The sequence below is a fragment of the Typopeltis vanoorti genome, chromosome 1 (assembly GCF_054136105.1).
Source record: "Typopeltis vanoorti isolate ZY-2024b chromosome 1, IOZ_Tvanoo_1.0, whole genome shotgun sequence".
In the NCBI taxonomy this organism is placed as follows: domain Eukaryota; kingdom Metazoa; phylum Arthropoda; class Arachnida; order Uropygi; family Thelyphonidae; genus Typopeltis; species Typopeltis vanoorti.
This window is the reverse complement of record NC_143549.1, coordinates 82,030,194-82,050,969: the sequence shown is the minus strand read 5'-3', so window position 1 is coordinate 82,050,969 and position 20,776 is coordinate 82,030,194. Positions and strand designations below refer to the sequence as shown.

The following is a 20,776-nucleotide window of genomic DNA, read 5'->3' as shown; positions in this document are numbered from 1 at the left end:
TCAGACCTCCAATAAGCAGAGCTTGTGGTCTCACACCAGAGGAAGAAATTCATCGCCTACCTAAAGACCATCATAAAAGAGCCATGCTCGCAATGGCATTCAAATCCACAGCCTTTTGGTTAGACAGTGGATACATTCGGTAAATAAATATACAAATAATTACAATAATATTACTCTTTCTCTAAGGTTTAATAATTAGAGACCTAAACCTCCTCGATCCTACGCATACATCATTCGCCAGATTAATTTTCCTGTAGAATTTTTCTCGGAAACTACATCCAATACAAGTTAGAAATGTCTGCATGAGCCGAGGGGCCCCTTTTACTTTATCGCGTAATTCTAGGGTTTGTGTGATTGAACACAGTTTAAAAAACACTGAAACAGAATGCGGCAATGATTTCGAATATCCTCACATATCTCAAAATCCTGCTCATGGTTGTTAATCCACGTCATATGAAATTGACCTGGTGAGGTCAGTCTGATCCTAAGGTCATATGAGGCCTAATTGGCACATTTCGAACACTCTATTTGATCACCATATCTTCAGGCTTTTCTGTGTGCTGGAACTCCGTCTTGAATGAACTATATGTCTCCTCTACAACATCGGAGCGTATTTTCTAATCTAGGAAGGTGTTTTCTACTAAGTTTTGCAAGAAATCACAGTAGATATCCTAAGCCTGTTTCCCTATTAATTAATCTGTATCTACAAATGCCTGCTAATACGCAGATGGAGAACTGCTGATGATATTATGATTGAATAACTGCATGCGTATTTTGATAGGTACACATACTGTATGTAACAATTGAAACCTTTCACTTCAAAAAAAAAAAGATATATTTGGTAGAGAAACAGAAACAAAACAACTGCCGCTTGTTGAGGGCAAACCTATTAGACCAAACGCATCTCCACTTCATAAGTACTTGTCGTGCATGCGATTTCATTATTCTTTACAATCACGTGATTCACCGAGTTGCGTGAATCTACTCTGTGTGTTGATGCATCTACAAACGACTATATCTCTGAAATGCAAGCCCTATAGACTAATACAATTTACTAGTACTTTTTCATTAGTTTTCATTATTGAGAAGCACAGGAAAATTGCAGTACATAATTCACATGAAAAAACGTTGTATTTACATTTAAGTTGTTCTTACAAACGTGCATTGTTTGTTGAGTGCGTGCTTGCAGACTATCGCGAATTTTTGATACGAAACGTACTCTAGCTTTTTTATTCAACGATAAAAGAACTTTAGTTCAAAAGCTTGAAGAAGTCCTGGATAATGGTAGCTTGCATGAGTTTTTTTATGAATAGTGAAGCTCAGGCATCTCAGATACAATATAATAACAAGATTAACCTTATTAGAAAATTTGAGAATCTTAAGAGAATGCAGAATCCACTTGATTTTAATAAAGACCACATTAATCCTGACAAAGTTGTAGTAAACAAGTCCTCTCACGTTCTTACAGTAGCCGAAAAAAAGCATTCTCTGCAAAGGTCTTATTTTCATTCCTTCACCAAGATTTATTCCTAAGGAATCTCTCCTTACTAAAATAGAAAAAGCTACTTCACTCCTACCTACTCAAATGGCTAACCTTCTACGCATGGAATCCATTTTTATTATTAACAATGCGAAACCTCCTACAGATAACATTTCCTCCGCTGAACGACACGCCTTAAAAAAACTTAAAAACAACAGAAATATTACCGGCAGATAAAGGCAATGCTACCGTAGTCCTCGATTCTGAAGAATACCATAATAAGATGCTTCAATTACTTGAAAATGATACATATTCAATACTACAGGAAGATCCAACACAGGAATTTCAAAACCGCACAAACAATTTATTGAAGACTACAACTGAACTATCTCGCAACATTCTGCTTTCTCTACTCTCTCTGCATCCACTCATCCCACGTATTTATGGAGTTCCAAAAATCCACAAGGAAAATTTACACTTCGTCCAATCGTGGAAGGTATTGATTCGCCTACTTACAAGCTTTCCAAACATCTTGCTAAATACCTCAAGTGTTTTTCCAATAAGACTTCATCCTTCGTTAACAATACCATGGACTTTATATTACAAATTGAAGATATAACTTTCAACGAGAATGACATAATAGCAAGTTTTGACATAGTTTCCTTATTTACAAATGTCCCTACAGAAGAAGTGCTAATATTACTAAAGAACAAATTATCCAAAAAAAAAATGTTTGCTTTACTAACCCATTGCGTTAAGTCTGGTTACTTTCGATATCAAGACACTATCTACAAACAGAACCATATATAGGGTTGCCCATCTATCGATGGGCAACCCTTTATCTCCTATTCTTGCTAACATTTACTTGGAGGATTTTGAAACTAAAGCTATCTCATTCTTCTCATTTAAACCAAAACTTTGGAAACGCGATGTAGATGACATTTTTATTATTTTGAGTCACGGCTCAAATGAGATTTTCTTAATCATCTCAATAATCAGCATCCTAATATAAAATTCACAGTCGAACTTGAGACAATTCCCTACCATTCCTGGATATAAACGTTTCACGCTGCTCTGGAAAATTTAGAATCTCAATGTATAGAAAACCTACACAAACTAATAGATATCTTCACAGTCAGTCCCATTATTTTCATTCACTAAAAACTTGGAACTATTTCTACCTTGGGACATAGAGCACGCTCTCTTCTGAATGACTCAGATGAACTTCAAAAAGAAATTAATTACCTCTCTCATGTCTTTAGACAAAATGGATATTCTGATAAAACCATTAAAAAATTTGTCCTAAATCCTCCTAGCCACCGCACTGAAGAAATAATTAACTTTAAGGGTAACATCTCCATCCCATACATCAGTTCAATTTCCAAAAAAATTAGCTCAAGTTCTTAAAATGTATAACATCAGGACCTTATTCACTTCACTTACAAAAATCCGCTCGCTAGTAAGCCATCCAAAGCCTTGTCATCATAATCTGAAGTATCCTGGCGTATATAAGATATGGTGTGATTGTAATATCCCTTAATTTGGTCAAAAACAAATAAATCTATTGAATTACGTATGGAGGAAAACGAGAGAGACATCTCTTACAAAAGAACACATGCCAGTGCCTTATCTAGTCATGTTCTTTTCACGAACAATCCTGATGATGAACACCAGGGTCATTCAGTCTGCTGGGATAGATCCGAAAACATCTTTCGTTGCCATGATGAGTTTGAGAGAAAAATTGTGGAGTCCAGAGAAATCATCCTTAATTGTGAACATTTAAATAAGAATTTGACCTACAACATCCCTGATAGTCACTTTGCTGTTGTTCGGTACTGACGTTCGCGAGAGTCGGCAAGCACGCACTAAACAATGCCACGTTTGTAAGGACAACTTAAATGTAAATACAACGTTTTTTTCATGTCAATTATGTAGTGCAATTTTCCTGTGCTTCACAGTTTTAAACTTCAGTGTTTTTATTACTGTTTCATATTCTTAGAAGACATCTGAAGAAGGCTGTCAAAAGCCGAAACTAGTTGTGTTTTTATTTCAATAAAGCCTTACTATTATTTCTCGGTTTTAGTCATTAAATCTTTTAATTTAAAAAAAAATAATATATATATATATATATATATATATATATATATATATATATATATATATATATATATATATATATATATATATATATATATATATATGTGTGTGTGTGTGTGTGTGTGTGTGTGAACTAGTACAAGCATCTACTCAAAGACAAGTTTTTTTTTTCACTATCTGACTTGCATTCGCGCGTCTAATCAGTCTAACACACGGAATAATATTAACACTAAACAGAATGACCTGGTTTTATAATCTGATAAGTTCAGTTAGTAAGGTGTGAAGTACATCATGAAACAACTTTATTGGGATCATAAAAATGTTATGTTTTTTAAAAAGAAACACCTGTTAGCAAAGAAACGTGCCCACGAGCTTATATTCAGAAATGTTCTTGTTATCAATGACGTTATTATTGTACCTATTTATATGTTTAAAGGATCAGATAGGTAGTACACTGTATTTTCCACTTCGTACCTTGTTTTCCCGATATTTCTTTCAGGGATCTTTATCCTAATTATTGTAGTTATTGGTCAGTAAAAGTGCTAGGTACTATCCTGATCTTAGAAGAAAAATCTGTATATCTTGATAGTAATAATATCTTTGGAATTATTCTTCAATTTAATTCGTTATCGTCGTTGCATTTATTTAGATATTATTATTTCTTATTTATTTTCTAGATAAACGCAACCATGGTTGTGGCCAAAACCCTCTTATTTTACATCTTAGTGTCATTTATCGAAATTCTCCTCGCCCAATCTTGGGGTTGTGATCCAAAGCCTACAATTGTTGGTAAGCATTGTGTTTAACACAATTTTGTGCGTATTAGATAAATTTCAATTTTATATATAGATGAAAATGATTTTATTTAATTTACTATATAGCCTATTATAGTTTCATTTAAAAAAAAATAAACGTCAAGTATGCAGAAAACGTATATACTTGAATCCATAAAGAAACAAATTCGTTACTTTGCATTTCAAAGGTTATCTGACAGCATACGCACTCCTAATACAGTACATTATTCCGTGCTGCCCTCTAGTAACGAATCTTTATTCTTACATAGTAAAATTGTACAAGTTTTTTTTTTTTTAATATATATATGGTCAGAGCAAACCTAATGAATTCCTTGCTGTTAAATAAATGAATAAATAATACGAAATTTAAGATTATTATTATTATTATTATTATTATTATTATTATTATTATTATTATTATTGGGAAGCCAAGATCTTATTTAGTTCTTTAAGAATAATTCATACTAAATTACTAATTAAGTAATAATACTGACTTTTGGTGTGTTTCAGAATGTAGTAAAGTGAAGATAGTAGAAAAGAAAGGATGGGGAGCACGACCAGCCAAAGCATACACTCCTCTTCAAACACCTGTGGAACATGTCTTTATACACCACACTGCAGGAAAAACATGTTTTGATAAAAACTCATGCAGCGATCTCATGAGGAAGATGCAAAATTTCCAGATGGACATTTGGAGTTAGTATTTATTGCAAATAAGATGATGTTGGTTAGTTACTCAGTAATTCCTTGATTGTTGAAAGAAAATAACAAATGATAAATGTAGAGAGAGAGAGAGAGAGAGAGAGAGAGGAATGGAAGAGGGAAGAAAGAGAAACTTTGAGAAAGAGAAAAAAAGAAAGACAATGATAGAGTGAAGAAAGAAAAACACAAATAGAAACATTTCATTACCTACGTATTATTATATCTTTATTTAATAGGGTTTTTTTTTCGTTTGACAGATTGGTGGGATCTTTCATATAATTTTGTAATTGGAAATGATGGACGCGTTTATAGTGTTCGCGGATGGCATCAACAAGGAGCACATGCTCACAAAAACAATAATATATCCATCTCCTTAGCCTTCATGGGAAATTTTCAAGCTGTGGTGCCAAACAATTTGATGCTAAATGCTGCTCAGGAAATGATTCAGTGTGGAGTAGGATTGGTAAGTATAATTAGTTCAATCAACGATAAATATCAATAACACCATACATATCCATGTTTTATTATTTCTAATAGTTGTATTTTTGGTTCTGGAGTTAACTAGTTCTATTTTGTTTAGGGCTATATTAGAAAAGATTATGAACTTCACGGCCATCGGGATGCTAGTTGTACTTTCTCACCCGGCGATGTTCTCTATGAAATTATCAAGCGATGGCCTCATTACGAAAGAAAAGCTAAATACTACGCCTGCAAAGACATCCAATTCTACACGTCTTCAAGCATCCCGGATCAAACAAGCACAGTCAATAATACTATTAACTGATCAATTGTGGAGATTTCATTCGATCTGCAGTGAAGTTCACAGCTTAATTAACATCCAACGACTTTTTAGTAAGAACTATTACGTTTGATTTTAAACTATTTGGGTAAACTGCTGTGATGTATTTTGGTGAACTTTTTTAAATTCATCATTTAGTACTGTGTAAAACTATTTCTCATTTGAATCTTGACATGTACATAAAAGATATTTTATCGTTTAGTATAAAGAATATGTTATTATAGTAACATTCATGTGTACTTCATCATCATCCTTATGAATGGTTCTACAGGTTTTTAAGCGCCCACGACCTTCTAAATATTTTTGGATTTCGTAACTATAATTCTAGGATGCGGTGGTTAGCTCATGAGTGTAAGTATATTTTGTATATAAATTGCATGTTTTCTCTTGGTTGGTTTGCTTGGTTGAGGGTTTTTGGCCCCGAACCCGGACCAAAAACTCCGGGTTCGGGGCCAAACATTGGTTTTTTATTTTTCTTTTTTTTTAAACCCAAACATTGGTTACTAACTTTCATTGAGTTATACGGTCTCCCCTTCATTTGATAAAGCCTTTATAAAGTTTATTCTATATATCATCATCATCATCATCCATTATCATTCCACTGCTGGATGAAGACCTTTCCAAGATTACTCCAAGACTGTCTGTCCATGACTCATTTCCCATGTCACTCCTGCAAATCTGATGATATCATCAACTCACCGTGATTTAGGTAGGCGTCGTGGTCGTTTTTCCGTTCGTGGAAAACCCAATCCGTTACTTCTTTTGTCCATTGTTGATCTTGTCTTCGAGCAATATGTCCAGCCCATTGCCACTTCAGATGTTTCACTCTTCCTATGATATCAGAAACTTTCGTTTGGTTTCTTATTCACGTATTCCTTTTGTGATCCAGTTTTGCGATACCAAGCATACTTCTTTCCATACTGAATTGTGTTTGTTCTTAATTTTTGATTTCCATTGCCTTTAGTGTCCATGTTTCACAGCCATATGTCAATATAAGAAGAATGCATTGGTTAAAAACTTTTCTCTTCAGGCATAATTATTTTTATCTTTACCTGACACCTCCAGGGAGTCCAAAGACTCATCGAGGGAGGGCACCTACTCTACAACTCTGTCTTCACAACTCAACCCACCAACTACAACCAACAGCAAACTACACCAACGCCATCTACTTCCAACCACCACCACCACTAATGTTTTCATTAGTGGTGGTGGTGGTTGGAAGACAATCACAAACATCCATGTCCACGGCGTGATTCGAACCCTCAGCCTTTTGGCTGGAGAGCGGATACGCTAACCACTCGGCCAACCAGGTCGGCAAGGCTAATGGTAGTTGGGTTTTGAATACTGAATGTAGTTTTCCAAATACTTTACACCCAAGCATCGTGCGTCTTTCAATTTCGTCCATGATATTTTATTCCATTGATATCTGTTGTCCTAAGTATATGTAATGATCTTCTTGTTTAATTTCATCTTGTTTTAATATCATATATATATATATATACATATATATATATATACATTTTGTTCACACATATTGTTCACACATTTTGAACACATTTTGTTCACACACACACATTTTGAACACACACTGTTCACATTTTGCTTGAACAGCTGAAGGTTATGTATGGGGGAAGGCAGAGTGGGAGAGACTGTTCGAAAGGACAGAAGTGCATGGAATGAAAGAGGAGGCAGTGAAGTTGGTTCGGTTAGTTTCAAGATGAACTGTAAAAAGGTGTTGGTTAGCAGTGGCTCTTGATTTAAGTGTCCATATTTCACAACCATATATCAATATAGGAAGAATACATTGGTTAACTCATTTCGGACGAGAGTGGGGAATGATAGTGGCCAATTAAGCAAAGCACTGCACTGAACGTCTGTGAGAGGGGGATTATGCGGGTATGTGAGAGAGGAATTGTGAATTAGCCGGACTACCCTGTTTTGGATAGAATCGAGCAAATATTCCATTGCTGGCGGATTTGGGCTTCGTATAGAGTTAGCAGCTGTGAAGGTGTGAAATAGTGTCTTGTACGAAAAAAGTACACCAAGTTTTTCAGCGGTTGCAGATGCGGTTGAAATATGGTAGTGGTAGAAAAGATTGGAGGTGTGGGTTAGGATTGGAAGATTGTGAGCAGGTAATTTATATACGGGAGGAAGAGATGGGTGAAAGAACCGAATACTGGGGTGTTCCTGAATTGATGGGGAAATCTGAAGAGAGGAAACTGTCCACCATGACACGTAGTGAGCAAGCATTGAGAAAGTTGGAAATCCAGTTGCAGAGGAAGGCAGATCATAGGATGGCAGTTTGTTAAGTAGGCCCATGTGCCAAACCCGATCAAATGGCTTTTAAATGTCGAGGGCAACTACGTGAGTTTCTCCAAATTTCTTCATGGTCGTGAAAACAAGAAGATCAACTGTACATTATTAGTGGCGGAATCCATACTGCTGGTCACTGATTAGTTGGTATGTCTCTAGATGGTTCAATACCATGACGTGACCATCGAAGTCTACAAGAAGGATGATCTCACTATTGGGGGTACTTAGATTGCAGAAAGTCGAGGGTTAGAAAGATATAGTCATCGTCGATGATACTGATGGAGCTACGGAAGCTCTCCTTTCATACTTGACTGTTTTTAAATGACACACAAAATCTTTCAGTTCATTCGATCTTTATTTAATGGTGCGCTCTCTCTCTCTCTCTCTCTCTTACTTTACATAAAAAAGAGTAGTCTAAAATGGTTGTAGATATAAACAGAAAGTGCGTTGTGAGTGATTGTGTACAAACCTGGGTGAAATGAAGGCAAAGTAGGTCCGATATTGAGGCAGTTGTAATGAACATAACTCTAAAAGCCTGTGAAATCATGGAAACAAGCAGTAATCTCTGACCATTTATGCATGCGTGGATCACGATAAGTTCGAAATCATCAACTAGCGTGTGTGTGTGTGTGTGTGTGTGTGTGAGAGAGAGAGAGAGAGAGAGAGAGAGAGAGAGAGAGAGAGAGAGAGAGAGAGAGAGAGAGAGAGAGAAGGAAGCAGCAGAGACAGAACACAGACATTTATGTGTCACGAGCTTCACTTATTGAGGTTATACCCGTCTTTCCCTTTATCACGCTCAACACGCTTGACGTATAACCTAAAGTTGAAAAATAAAAAGCGCTCCTTAAAATAATTTCACTCAACTAGTTCTAATCTGTTGGTATTACGATGCAGCAGAAAATGAACTTTTTCTTCGAGTTTTTGATTATTCAAGGTTTGAATACTTCAGGGAATCGTCTTGATTAGTCCTTCCTTCCACTGAAAACATTAGCTAATTTTACTGAAGTCGAACTGACTTTTTTACTTTTACTGACTTCTTCCCTTCTTCACAACAGCATCTTACAAGTGTCATACCAAGGTGGTGGTTATACCTGGAAGCTCGGTTTTTTCATCCATCAGAACAGACAGACCGGCCGAAAGCAAGCATACAAACATAATACGCTGGCCTGATAACATTAGATGCTTCTGTCGTAAATTCAAAACATTGACAACGGCAATAACTTCTATAGAAAAAAAACTGATGGCTTAAAAATTTGGTCTTCTTCGCTACTTAAGCGAAGAAGACCGACTGTCGAATAACAACAAATGGTCAACGATCAGCGAACAAACTTGAAAGCATTTATGTTATTATGCTGCACATGCGGGGGGGATGCAAACCGTGTACACTTCCGTTATTGGTTAACGCGAAATTTTCTGTTCATTTTTAATTTAAATTCTTTATTCTTAAAAACTGAACAAGTCTTCTGATCCCATCCGAGTACAATAAAAGTATTTTATTTCTTTACACTCCCATTCTTTTACTGGATACTCTTACATGCCCCCTTTGGTTGGAAAGACTGGGTACAAATCTCATGTAAGACACGAAGAATCTTTATATAGGTTTTTATAGCTGTGAGTTAGTCGGTCTATTAGAGGTGAATGAGTTTTTCCTCCCGGAAACTAGGGTTTTTCATCGCACAAAACAGGAAAAAAACTCACAGCGTGAATAACAGTTCACTGGTATCATAGCGTCAGCTTCTTCCATTAATGCTCAAACAATGCCCACAAAATGACATATTTGGCTTCTCTGAAACAGTACTAATCTAAGCCACTATTAACCTAAAGCAACCTGACACTTTTCTAATACATACTGTCCTTACTTCATTAAAACGACAAATAGAATACTGCAGTAATTTCATGAATCTCTAAACAAACCATGCAAATAATCTAAGAAGTAATAAAATAAAATAATAAACTCAACGGCATTCTTATATAACGACACATTAAGATCACAGTAAAAGAACTTATAGTTTGTTCACCCTCACAGTGAGTGCAAACAAAGGAACTTACAAGAATTGCGCGAACGTACAAAAAAACAAGTCACTTAATATGATAGCATAATACTGAATATTTTCGAATCGTCTTGACGATTTTGATTATTAAAACGATCCGATTTAAGCCAAAATTAAAGTAACGATAAACTTTATTGAGCATTCCATTTAATAAATGAAACATTAGCAAAACATACTTGAAAGAATCTCCTATATCTCATCCTTTGAGGTATGTTTTGCAAGGGATCAGAAATAACTTTGCTGTGGTCCAACTGAGTCTGTAAATCGACACTGTTAAACAAATATAAATGAATGTTTACTTTTCAGAAATGTAGGAAGTCATTACCTTGTTTTACTCAGTTGGTCTTTATTTTAATTTAAAAAAGGGGGAAGTAAAATTAATGAGGGTATGAAAAAAACGGAAGGAACACTCTCATACATTTACGCATTCATTTTACATCTTGTTCCATGTACAGATGGAACCTTCGTGCGACCTTACCCAAAAGAGTTTAGATCTTAAGACATTTAATTATTCAATCGGAACTACAAGAAAGGAGAAAATATGTGTGCCATCTTTTGCATGGAAACACTGTGCTTTCAATACTTAAAAACGTGGAAGAGCTTAGCTACCCTCTCCTCAACAGTTGTGCTTCCAATTTTGATTTTTGATTTGTTTTACTTGTCGGGAGCCGTGGACCAAATTTATTATTAGATATCTGGAAAGCTGTGGAAATAGTTCAACTCCGGTATGCTGAACTACTTCTGCTGGCCTGATTGCTATCATTACTCCACCTTCACTTAAGCTTATAAAACTATTGAACAACACGTGAAACTATTGAACAACAGCCAGTCACTGCACGGCCCTTCCAACATATCAGATTATCATATGGTCTTCCTCTTTAATTTCATCGACCCTTGTTTGTCTTTTTACTTGAAAGGACTACGACCTCCAATTGTTAAAAAAAAAATACAGTTTCCCCCCTCTTCCTTCTTCATCACTTCCTCTAACATTGCACTGACGTGCTGAGGTTTTTTCGATCTTTCGTGTGGTATTGATATTAAAATAATATTTAAGGTTGCTGCAACGATACTGCCCACGTTCTGCTATATAACAGTAGTAGAAAAGGTATTTCTTTGTTTCATTTACAACACAAATTTATAATTTTATATAATTTAATTTTAATTATTTACTTTAAATACAATTTTTAATAAATTTAATTATTTGAATTAAGTATATATAATATAAAAGAATTTAATTATAATTTAATTTTTTAAGTATATAATTTAAAATTTGAATAAATTTTATTATTTGAATTAATCGTAATTTAAAATTTTAATAATTTAAAATTGTCGTAACTTTATAGTGGTATTTGATTAAAAATAATTATATATTAATTGGCGTCTTAAATAATATATATTGTAATTATTAATGACTCTTTTTATTCTTAAATATTTAATAGAATAAAATAAACTTTAACAGACACAAGTTCACATACGTAAATTCTCGTTTTTTTTATTTTTTTTATTTTTCTTAATGAAGAGGATAATGACCACTTCTTTCAGTTTATTATTCTTGATTTAAACTTGTATGATAAGTTTGTCAAGGCTGCCCCAGTTCTCATTTCTGAAGTAAAAGCAGCTAGCCACCTAAAGGGAGAGGCCGACAAGTCTGTAAGGTCATTTATAGGAACTTATTAATCCCACACTGTTTTACACATACCAAACCAGTTTCTGATTTTTATGTATATAAATTTGTCTTGTCTCGTGCAACTGATGAAATCTGCATACGCACGCGTGTTACATAAATGACGTTTGATTGGAGGCAGCTTCTGTTCATTTCAATAGCATTGTTAACAGCTTCCGGTCGTTTTGCACATTAAGACATAAGTAATTATTACATCCGCTGCGAGAAAGAAACGTGTCAGTATATTAATTAGTTAACAGTTCTGCAGAAATATGTCGTCTTCTACAAAGATTATTTTGATAAACAGTACAGTTTTTTGTGAGTCATTATGCGGACAATGAAGTTGACTGGAGAGTTTTCTAGCTGCTGAAGACATATTGAAGTAAGTTTGCATGGATCGCTTGTTATAACGAGAATCACAGCAAAACTTATACTAGTTTAGAATGAACGGTAAAGTTTTTATTATACTTATAATATTTACTCTTGTGATGTTTATTATGATCTCGGCCCAATCTCCAAGGCCGGTGTGTTCCGATGTCAATTTGTGTCAGTTAGTCTCCACAGTGGAACTATTAGAAAGTGTTGCCAAATATGGATTATGGAAGGTTGCAGAATTGTTGCCGATCAAACATACTGTAGATATTGTAGACACAGAACTAAAAGAACAGAACGATCGTCTCGAACGTCTTCAACTTCCAGTGAAATCTCTTCAGCGGTTTATGCCTTCTTTGATTGACCATCTGGTAGGGATGTTGACCGAATTTTCTCAAACTAAACAAGTGAACTCGAATGTGAAAACGTTCATGGACAAACTGGGACAATTAGCCGTGGAAGATGCGGTCCTGGACACTTCTCCATACCCCAAAGTGCCCAAGCCTAACATGGCTATACAGGTCACCGAATTACGCATTATTATGGAGGGTCTTGAAGATCAAATGTATTTGATGAATCAAACTCTAGCCCACGTGACCAGCACCATGATTGCATCGCAGGATGAGCTGATGGAACTCAAGAAAGAACAAGAAGAGATGCGAAGTCATGTGTCAATAAATGCTTTCAGGAGGATTGGGAAACGATAAAACCTGAAGGTAAGGATTAGATGGTATAAGAATGCTCTCTCTCTCTCTCTCTCTTCCTTCCGTGTATGCATGTGTGTCAGTGAACATATCTTCATCAGTGAAGATATATTCACTGCTTTGATTTCTTAAATTGCTTTATTCTATGTATCGTTATTTAAATTGATTCCCACAAGATCATACCTGTTGTTTCTGTTATCTATTTAAATATATCTTAAGTCTGAGAAAAGGAAGAATATGTTGAGAACCCAAACTTTTAAGGATCCACTTTTGATCTGTCAGTGTTTCTTTAAGGAACAAAAAGTGGGTGGGAGAGAAAGGATGCGTTTTAATATAAGGATCGTCCATGCTCCAGTGAGTGTATAGCTGCTTTTTAACAGGATAGAAAAATCCTGTAGTGACTTGAAAAGAGTACAAGTTTCCTATCCAATTTAGAAGCATGTATGATCTCGCTATACTTTCTTCATTTCTTTTGTAACGTCAAATATAAACTACTTATTGCTCTATATGGAATTTAACTTAATATTTGAAAAAAAGTTTATTGTTTAAAATCTAGTTTCACATTTCTTTACTCTTTAGTCCCTTACATGTCATTTTAAAAAAGACTGTGTCAATTTTGTACATTTACAGTCATTCAGAGGGTTGTTAAACTTAAACACACATTGTTGTTTCACATTAACATTCCTCTATTTTAATAAGTTATGTTTTATTTTAATTTTAATATTATTTTAATAATTTTCTTGAACGCAACTTATTATTAATGGGTACTGTTCAACCATTTTTAACCTTTTTAACTATTTATCCCAGAGTTAATATTTCATGAGGCACTGAACAGAGAATAATATGATCCCAACTTTAATCATGGAGATCTGACCCCTTAAGCCTTCTGAGTTATGCAACGATTCCATTTAAAATATTATCTCAATATTTAGAGATAGATAGAACATATTATCTATTCCTTCATGACTTTTTAATCATAAATGAAAATGTACTTATGGTTGTATTCTGCCGCCTCGATATTTACTATCATTATTTTATAGGCGATTACTTCGATTTATAAGATTTTTAGAAATAATTTCTTCAAATATTCAGAATATTGCATCCTTTCCAAGGTCCTTCCATTATTTTTATTTACTTGATTTCATGATTAGTTTTGCTTTCCCAATGCTGCTTTTAAAGATTTAGAGATTCAACCTTCAGTTGCATCTTCAAATGCCCATACCCAATAATACTCAATCTCTAAAAGCTCGTGCTGATTTATCACAATGTTTTATCATGTCAATTTCTTGTACACTTTAAACTCTTTGAGAGTATTATGAATTTTACCTTCTTATACCTTTAAAGATAACTTCTCCGCCTTCTTCCTTTGATTGTTCAAAAGTAATCCTCTTTTGTTATTTAGTTTTTGAGCTCACGTGTACAATGAATTCAAGTTTTATTCTCTCAAAAGCTTTCATAGTTTAGTGTAAGAATTTTTTTCTCTGTAAGAAGTGGTCACTAGGTGACCACTTCTTACTTACATTTTTCCCCATCACTTTGAAGATAATGTTATTCACAATATGATAACCGAATAAGCGTTTTCTCATGTATGTGTTCGTCCAGTTATCAGATATCTCTCATCTTATCTACGCCGAAATATCTGTCTATCCATCCACCGATCAAAATTTTATTATTAAGGTAACTCGGGAAAAACGTTCATCGATGGACTTGCCGATAGCCTAAAGAAATGCAAGGGGATTTTTTGATATACGAAAACTACACAGAATGACGTATCATATTGATCTGAAGAAGTAGTTTGAATCTTCAATATTGAAGAAGTAAATAAACAGACTGCTTTACAGAAAGCAGAAAAACGGGCTTTATTTCCCAATAGTTGTCAGATAAAGCCCACTAAATCAAGCTTCTCGTTTAGGAAATTAGAAAAACTGTTGGTAGAAATAGACTCTAAGTATGCTCTTACTTCTTCATCTCCAGATTTAATATTTTATCATCCATTATCTTGATTACCTCGATGGACCTGTGATTTCAGTCAGAATTTCTCCATGACTGCAGGTCGTAAAGAGTCCAGCTATTCCTGTCTTGGGCCTTTCTTCTTCATTTTTCTTCCAACTTTCTTAATCATTGGGTCTTCACACCTTAAGGCTGGTCTTCCAGGTTTCCTTTTGGTATCTTTCGGATACCAATTTGTTACTCTGACTGTCCATCTGTTGTCTCTCATTCTGGCGAGATATCCTGCCCATCTCCTTTTGTTGTTGTAGATTGCTTTTATTACATCTTTGAGTCCAGACTTTTTCCTGATTTCTGTGTCTTACGTGGTCTATTTTATTTATATCGCACATTCTTATTTCTGTTGCGCGTTGTTGTTGTCATTAAGCTTTGTTCTTCTTCTTTTAAATTTATATTCCTTGTTTTACTGCCTAAGTTAATGCTGGTAGTGACTATTGAAAAAGGTGGACTCTTATTTCTATATTTATGTTTTGGTTGGCGATTGTTGATTTTATTTTGTTGAAGGCTATCCAAGTAGCTCTTTTTCTCTCCGCTATTTCATTTGATATATCATTATTCATTTTTATGGTCTGTCCGAGGTAGATGCAATCTTCAACTTTTTCGATGATGTTACTCTAGAGTGATTGTATAATCTTTACAATGTTCGTTTCTCATCCATCTTATTTTGTTCGGATGTATTTCCAATCCAATTTTTTGGCAGTTTTGGCTTATGTCATTCACCATTGTTTCTTAGTTAATTTTAATCGGATGATTGAATATTTGTTGTGCCTTCTTTGTAGATATCTTTTATGAGATGGATAAATGCTATTTATACTCCTTGGTCTATTAAAGCTTGGAATACTGCGTTATGTTCAACATTGTAAAATGTCTTTGCCTTTTTAAAATCTATAAAAAGAAGACAAAGTGGAATCTGGTATTCTTTGCATCTTTCTGTTAGTTAAGTAATAGTTTGAATGTGGTTTATTGTAGAAAAGCCTTTTTTTGAAACCGGCCTATACTTTGCAGCTATTTTCGTTGAAGGAGGTTTGTATTCTGTTTAGGATGACCGGCGACTATTTTATATGTGTGTGATAATAGACAGATAGGTCTGTAATTACTGATGTCTTTTTTATTACCTTTTTATGCAGAATTATGGTCTTTGATGTTTTCCATTCAGTAGTTGATTTTCTTAATTGTATATATCGAGTAAATATTTCTGCTAAAGCTTTAAAGAGTACTTGTCCACCCATTTTTAATTCATCGGATTTTATACCGTCAATTCCTGGTGATCGGTCATTGTTCATATGGTGGATATCCATTTTTACGTCTTCAGGTAGAATAGATGGTATTTCCAAATTTTCCAAATTTTCGTCTGGTACTGGCGCTGTGACTACCTGTTTAGATGAGTAAAGGTGCTCATAAAACGATTTTATTATTTTTTCCATCTCACCTCTTTATGTGTCTGTTTCCTTGATGTCTATGAAGGCTGATAGTAGTGGTTGCTTTAGACTTATTTATTTTTCTACTTTTTTTAGGCTACTATTATGGAGCCTAGCTGCTTCTGCCAATTTTGTCATTCTACATATATTATAGTCGTCTTTGATGTTCTGCTTCAGTTATTTACAGATAATTTTTATTCTAAGCGGTCTTTTCCTGTATCTTTCAGTATTCTTCTTTTCTTCAATATTCTATTGTTCTTGCTGATAGGTTCCCTAGTCTTAGGAGAAAGTTCATAGGAGGCTCTTTCTTTCTTTGCAGTTCAATAAATGATTATTAATGTTTGTTAAATTTTCGTCAATGTCGTTTTTTAATTTCCAGTTGATTTCTTCTACATTTTTGTTTCTAAATTCTTCTGGATTTATCTGTTTTGAGCATTTTTTATGGTTCGACTCTGCTCGAATGCGTTCTTCTTTTTTTTATGTATTTTGAGGGTGGCTCTTATTGGGCGGTGGTCTGAGTGAACATAGCAGTAGGTTTTTCCAATGAATTCAACATTTTTTATTATTCTTTTGCAATTTGTTAAAATGTAATCAATTTCATTTCTTGTCTCTCCATTTGGGGATTTCCAAGTCCATCTTTTTCCAGTTCTGCTTTTAAAGAAACTATTCATAATGTAAAGCCTTTCTACTTCAACAAATTCTACCAGGAGTTCACCTCGTTCATTTCTTTCCCCTTTCCTCCACGGTCCAATATATTTTTCTTCAATAGATCCTGTACCACTCTTTGCGTTGAAATCCCCTCACACACTATCATGTATGTTGTTTTTTTTTCTGTAATGTTTCTCGTAGGTGTTCTCGTAGTTTTCTATTTCTTCTTTGTCAGGTGTTAAAGTAGGTGCATAGACTACTATTATTTTTATTGTAACTGATTCTCCTATTTTTAATTTTAGTGTTCCTAGTCGTGCAGAATGAATTGTGCAAGAAATAATATATTTAGTTAGCTATGAAGCCAACTCCTCCAGTCCTTGTAGCGTTATCATCTGCAGCTCCCAGGAAAATTTGGTTGCCATTGTTCCATTTTGCAGTTAATTCAGAGCTTCTTCGGGTTTCACAAATAACAAGGACATCAAACTTTACGTTTTGCAGTTCTCGAGACAGGAAATCAATATGAGAGTCAGAAGACAGAGTTCTAGTGTTGAAAGAACCAGTAAATAGGGTCGAATTTCAAGATATTTGCCTACCTTCCTCTGCGGGATTCTTAGCACCCCCCCCCTGCTCTTGCAGATATCTCATCATCACACCTTGGTGAGATTGCAAAAGAGCCACGCAAGACTGGGGTTCTTTTTCTTCTTCTACTTGCTGGCATCTTTAGTAGTCTACAGCACTTCTCCTGATCATGGTTCTGAAGTCCGCCTTTGGTCCACGGCTCCATTATTCGGAACTGTCCGCTTGGGCTTCCCTCATCTACCACCTGAGACGCGCTAGTTAGGGATGAGGCCCCCAAGTTATCGTCCATACATACTATTTTAATACCCCTTTATATATACCCACACAGTAGCGGGAAGAAGAACCTTCAATAGTAGGTGAATGATGGTAAGAGATAAATTTATCAATCTTCTGAAGAGAGAAACCATTGCTGACAAAAGTCATTTTTAGTAACTTAAGTTCATTTTCAATCTCTGATTCGTCTGTTAATAAAGATCTGGTTCGATGTACCAGGGTTGAAATAATACCAAATTTTTGCGAAGGGTAGTGATGGGAAGAAGAATGAAGGTATCTGTCTGTGTGAGTGGGTTTTCTAAAAATAGAGATTTTGATTGATATTTTCAGCGCATCTTGTAAGTTTTATGTCCAAAAATGGGAGACAGTTATTGGATTCCAGTTCGTAGGTGAAATTGATTTTCTCATGAAACTTGTTGAGATGGTCTAGAAAAATATTGAGGTTGTTTAAACCGTGTTCCCAAATGAGGAATATATCATCTATATAACGGTACCAGATTTTGGGTTTTAGAGCTGAGGAATTAATCACCTTTTCTTCGAAGTCCTGAAGAAATATATCAGCAAGAATCGGAGAGAGCGGACTGCCCATAGCCGAAGCTGAGTTCTGTTTGTAAATCTTATTTTCGAATTCGAATTCTTACCAAAACTGGCAAAAATTCTTAAGAAATTCAACATTAGAACTTGTTTCACTACGTTTCCAAAACTTCGTTCCATACTAAGTAGACCTAAAGTAAAACATCTCCCTCTTCAGTATCCAGTAGTCTACAAGATTATGGGTGAATGTAACAAACCATATTACGGTCAGACGGCTAATTCTATCATTTTACGTATTGAGAAACACAAAAGGGACATATCCCACAATAGGACCAGAGCCAGCGCTCTCTCAAGCCACGTTCTCTTCTCTATTAACTCGGATGAAGGCCTTCAACACCTCATAGACTGGCCGCAAACTTCTAATATAGATTTGTGTTATGATGAGCTTGAAAGAAAGATAGTCGAATCTAAAGAAATATCCCTTGATTCATCCCATATAAACAACAGCCTTAGCTACAATCTTTCTGAGCACACATTGCCACTGTCCAGGATTGACGCACTTGTGACAACTCACGCACGTAATCAACTTCAATTGGAACTGCACCACGCATTCCTGTTTAAAATGTATTACGGTCTTTTACATTAGATCTGTTGATGTAATTTTATAATGTCTCTGTTATTTTCTATATAATTCTTTGTTTTCAATACCTGAAGAAGTTGATTTTTTCAACGAAACTAGTAGTATCTCAGCATTAAACTTTATTCCTTTTTATTCTCGATGTTACAGTCATTCAAACTAATCTATTTTTCATAACATTATCTACCGAGTAAATATGAACGCCTATATATATATATATATATATATATCATTCATCTTTACTTTCAGGCCCATAACCTACCAAGCTTCCTTGTCTTGGTAACCAAAATTTTAATATGAAAAAGGGGTTAGTATTACGTCTATAAATATATTATACGCAAATTCTGTGTGTGTGTGTGTTCTGTCTCCCCGTTTGCCTAACTGTGGGATGAAAAATCCAATGGTCAACTGTACCATTTCCTTATGAGACCGACTAACTGTCCTTTAGTTAAAAGGTTATTTTAAAGGGTTCATATTTTATATACAATTCAAGCACAGGTCTTTCCGATGGAAGAACATCGTTGCCGATTTATGTTAATCTTAGATTAAATTCTTTTTATACTAGCTTGTCAGTATTATAAGAATTTAATTTAATATAAAATGAATTACATTTGAAATCCTGCTAAATTAAAAGTTGCATTATTTTTAAGTAGCATGTAAATGAAAACTGAAGGTCAAAAGTTTCAGATTATATCGTCTACATATCCATTTTCTCTCTCTTTATCTTATTCTTATCTTGAGAATCGTGACTCGGATAAGTAGACCTTGAGCCAATTAATAATTATAGAGTCAAAAACAGTCAGTTTTCTTAATAGCAATGCTAAAGTGCCAACCAACAGAAACATCGAAATTAAGTTCTGGATTGCTAACGAGTGTTTGTATCTGCTCGGCTTTTGATATACAATAAACCTTCCAAATCTGTCATTCAAAATAAATAAATAAATTTTTGAAAATCGTATTCCGTTTGTGTTGGTCTTAATATGGCAACTTTAATCTATGGCTCTTCTGTCATTATCGGATGTAAAAATTAACTAATTTATATTATCGGGGTCCGCGCGGTTAGCCTAGTGGCTATGCGCTTCGCAACCATATGCCTGGGGAAGGAGTGTCCTAGGTTCGGTTCGATTCTCGTCGACGACGTGAGGAACTTAAGGTTCTTCCTCAGCCATAGCCAAGTTAGCCGGTCTTGAGTGTGGACAGCAGGGATTTTTCGAAGTTTATCGTGGGGTTTTTCATCACGTAAGCAGGCCCCGTGAACACACGCTTCGACAGACATGGGATACTAGTGGGAATAAGGAGAGCAACCAACCTATTCCGCTGAATTATTGGTTACGGAAGCTTACGCGGTAAAATGTAATAGGCCTGCGCAAAAGCGTAACATGCGATGCCGATATTATCGGGAATCGCAACACCTGTATTTTTCTCGAATACTTTAAAGCAGTGATTCCCAAAGTGTGGGTCGCGAGTTGATTTTGGGTTGGTCTCTTTCTACTGTAGCTTTAAGAATGCTGCTTCCTTTTACTATTTCGTATACGTGTGAAGTTGGATTTTTGGCAATGATAGGAATTGAAAACAAATTTCGAAATAAACTTCAATTACGAAACACCTTGTGTCTGAAAATAACACATTGATATGTGTTATTTTCAGACACTATGGACGTCAAAGACGTCATCAGCAAAAATAGAAAACAAGCCATAATGTATCT

General features: G+C 35.0%; 1 protein-coding gene across 5 annotated transcripts in view; it reads left to right on the top strand.

Annotated features, from left to right (window-relative positions):
* Positions 1-20,776, top strand: part of LOC150110145 (peptidoglycan recognition protein 1-like) — a 45,483-nt gene that overhangs the window by 15,658 nt on the left and 9,049 nt on the right. For 3 of the 5 annotated variants that reach the window (XM_090398107.1, XM_090398101.1, XM_090398079.1), the window contains exons 2-6: positions 4,255-4,366; positions 4,882-5,067; positions 5,331-5,536; positions 5,654-6,223; positions 11,756-12,987. In XM_090398107.1, coding sequence (XP_090254233.1) covers positions 4,267-4,366; positions 4,882-5,067; positions 5,331-5,536; positions 5,654-5,857 — 696 coding nt within the window. In that variant the 5' untranslated portion in view covers positions 4,255-4,266 and the 3' untranslated portion in view covers positions 5,858-6,223; positions 11,756-12,987. The remainder of the gene's footprint in view (positions 1-4,254; positions 4,367-4,881; positions 5,068-5,330; positions 5,537-5,653; positions 6,224-11,755; positions 12,988-20,776) is intronic. The other 2 variants (XM_090398094.1, XM_090398086.1) reach the window with 2 other exon arrangements.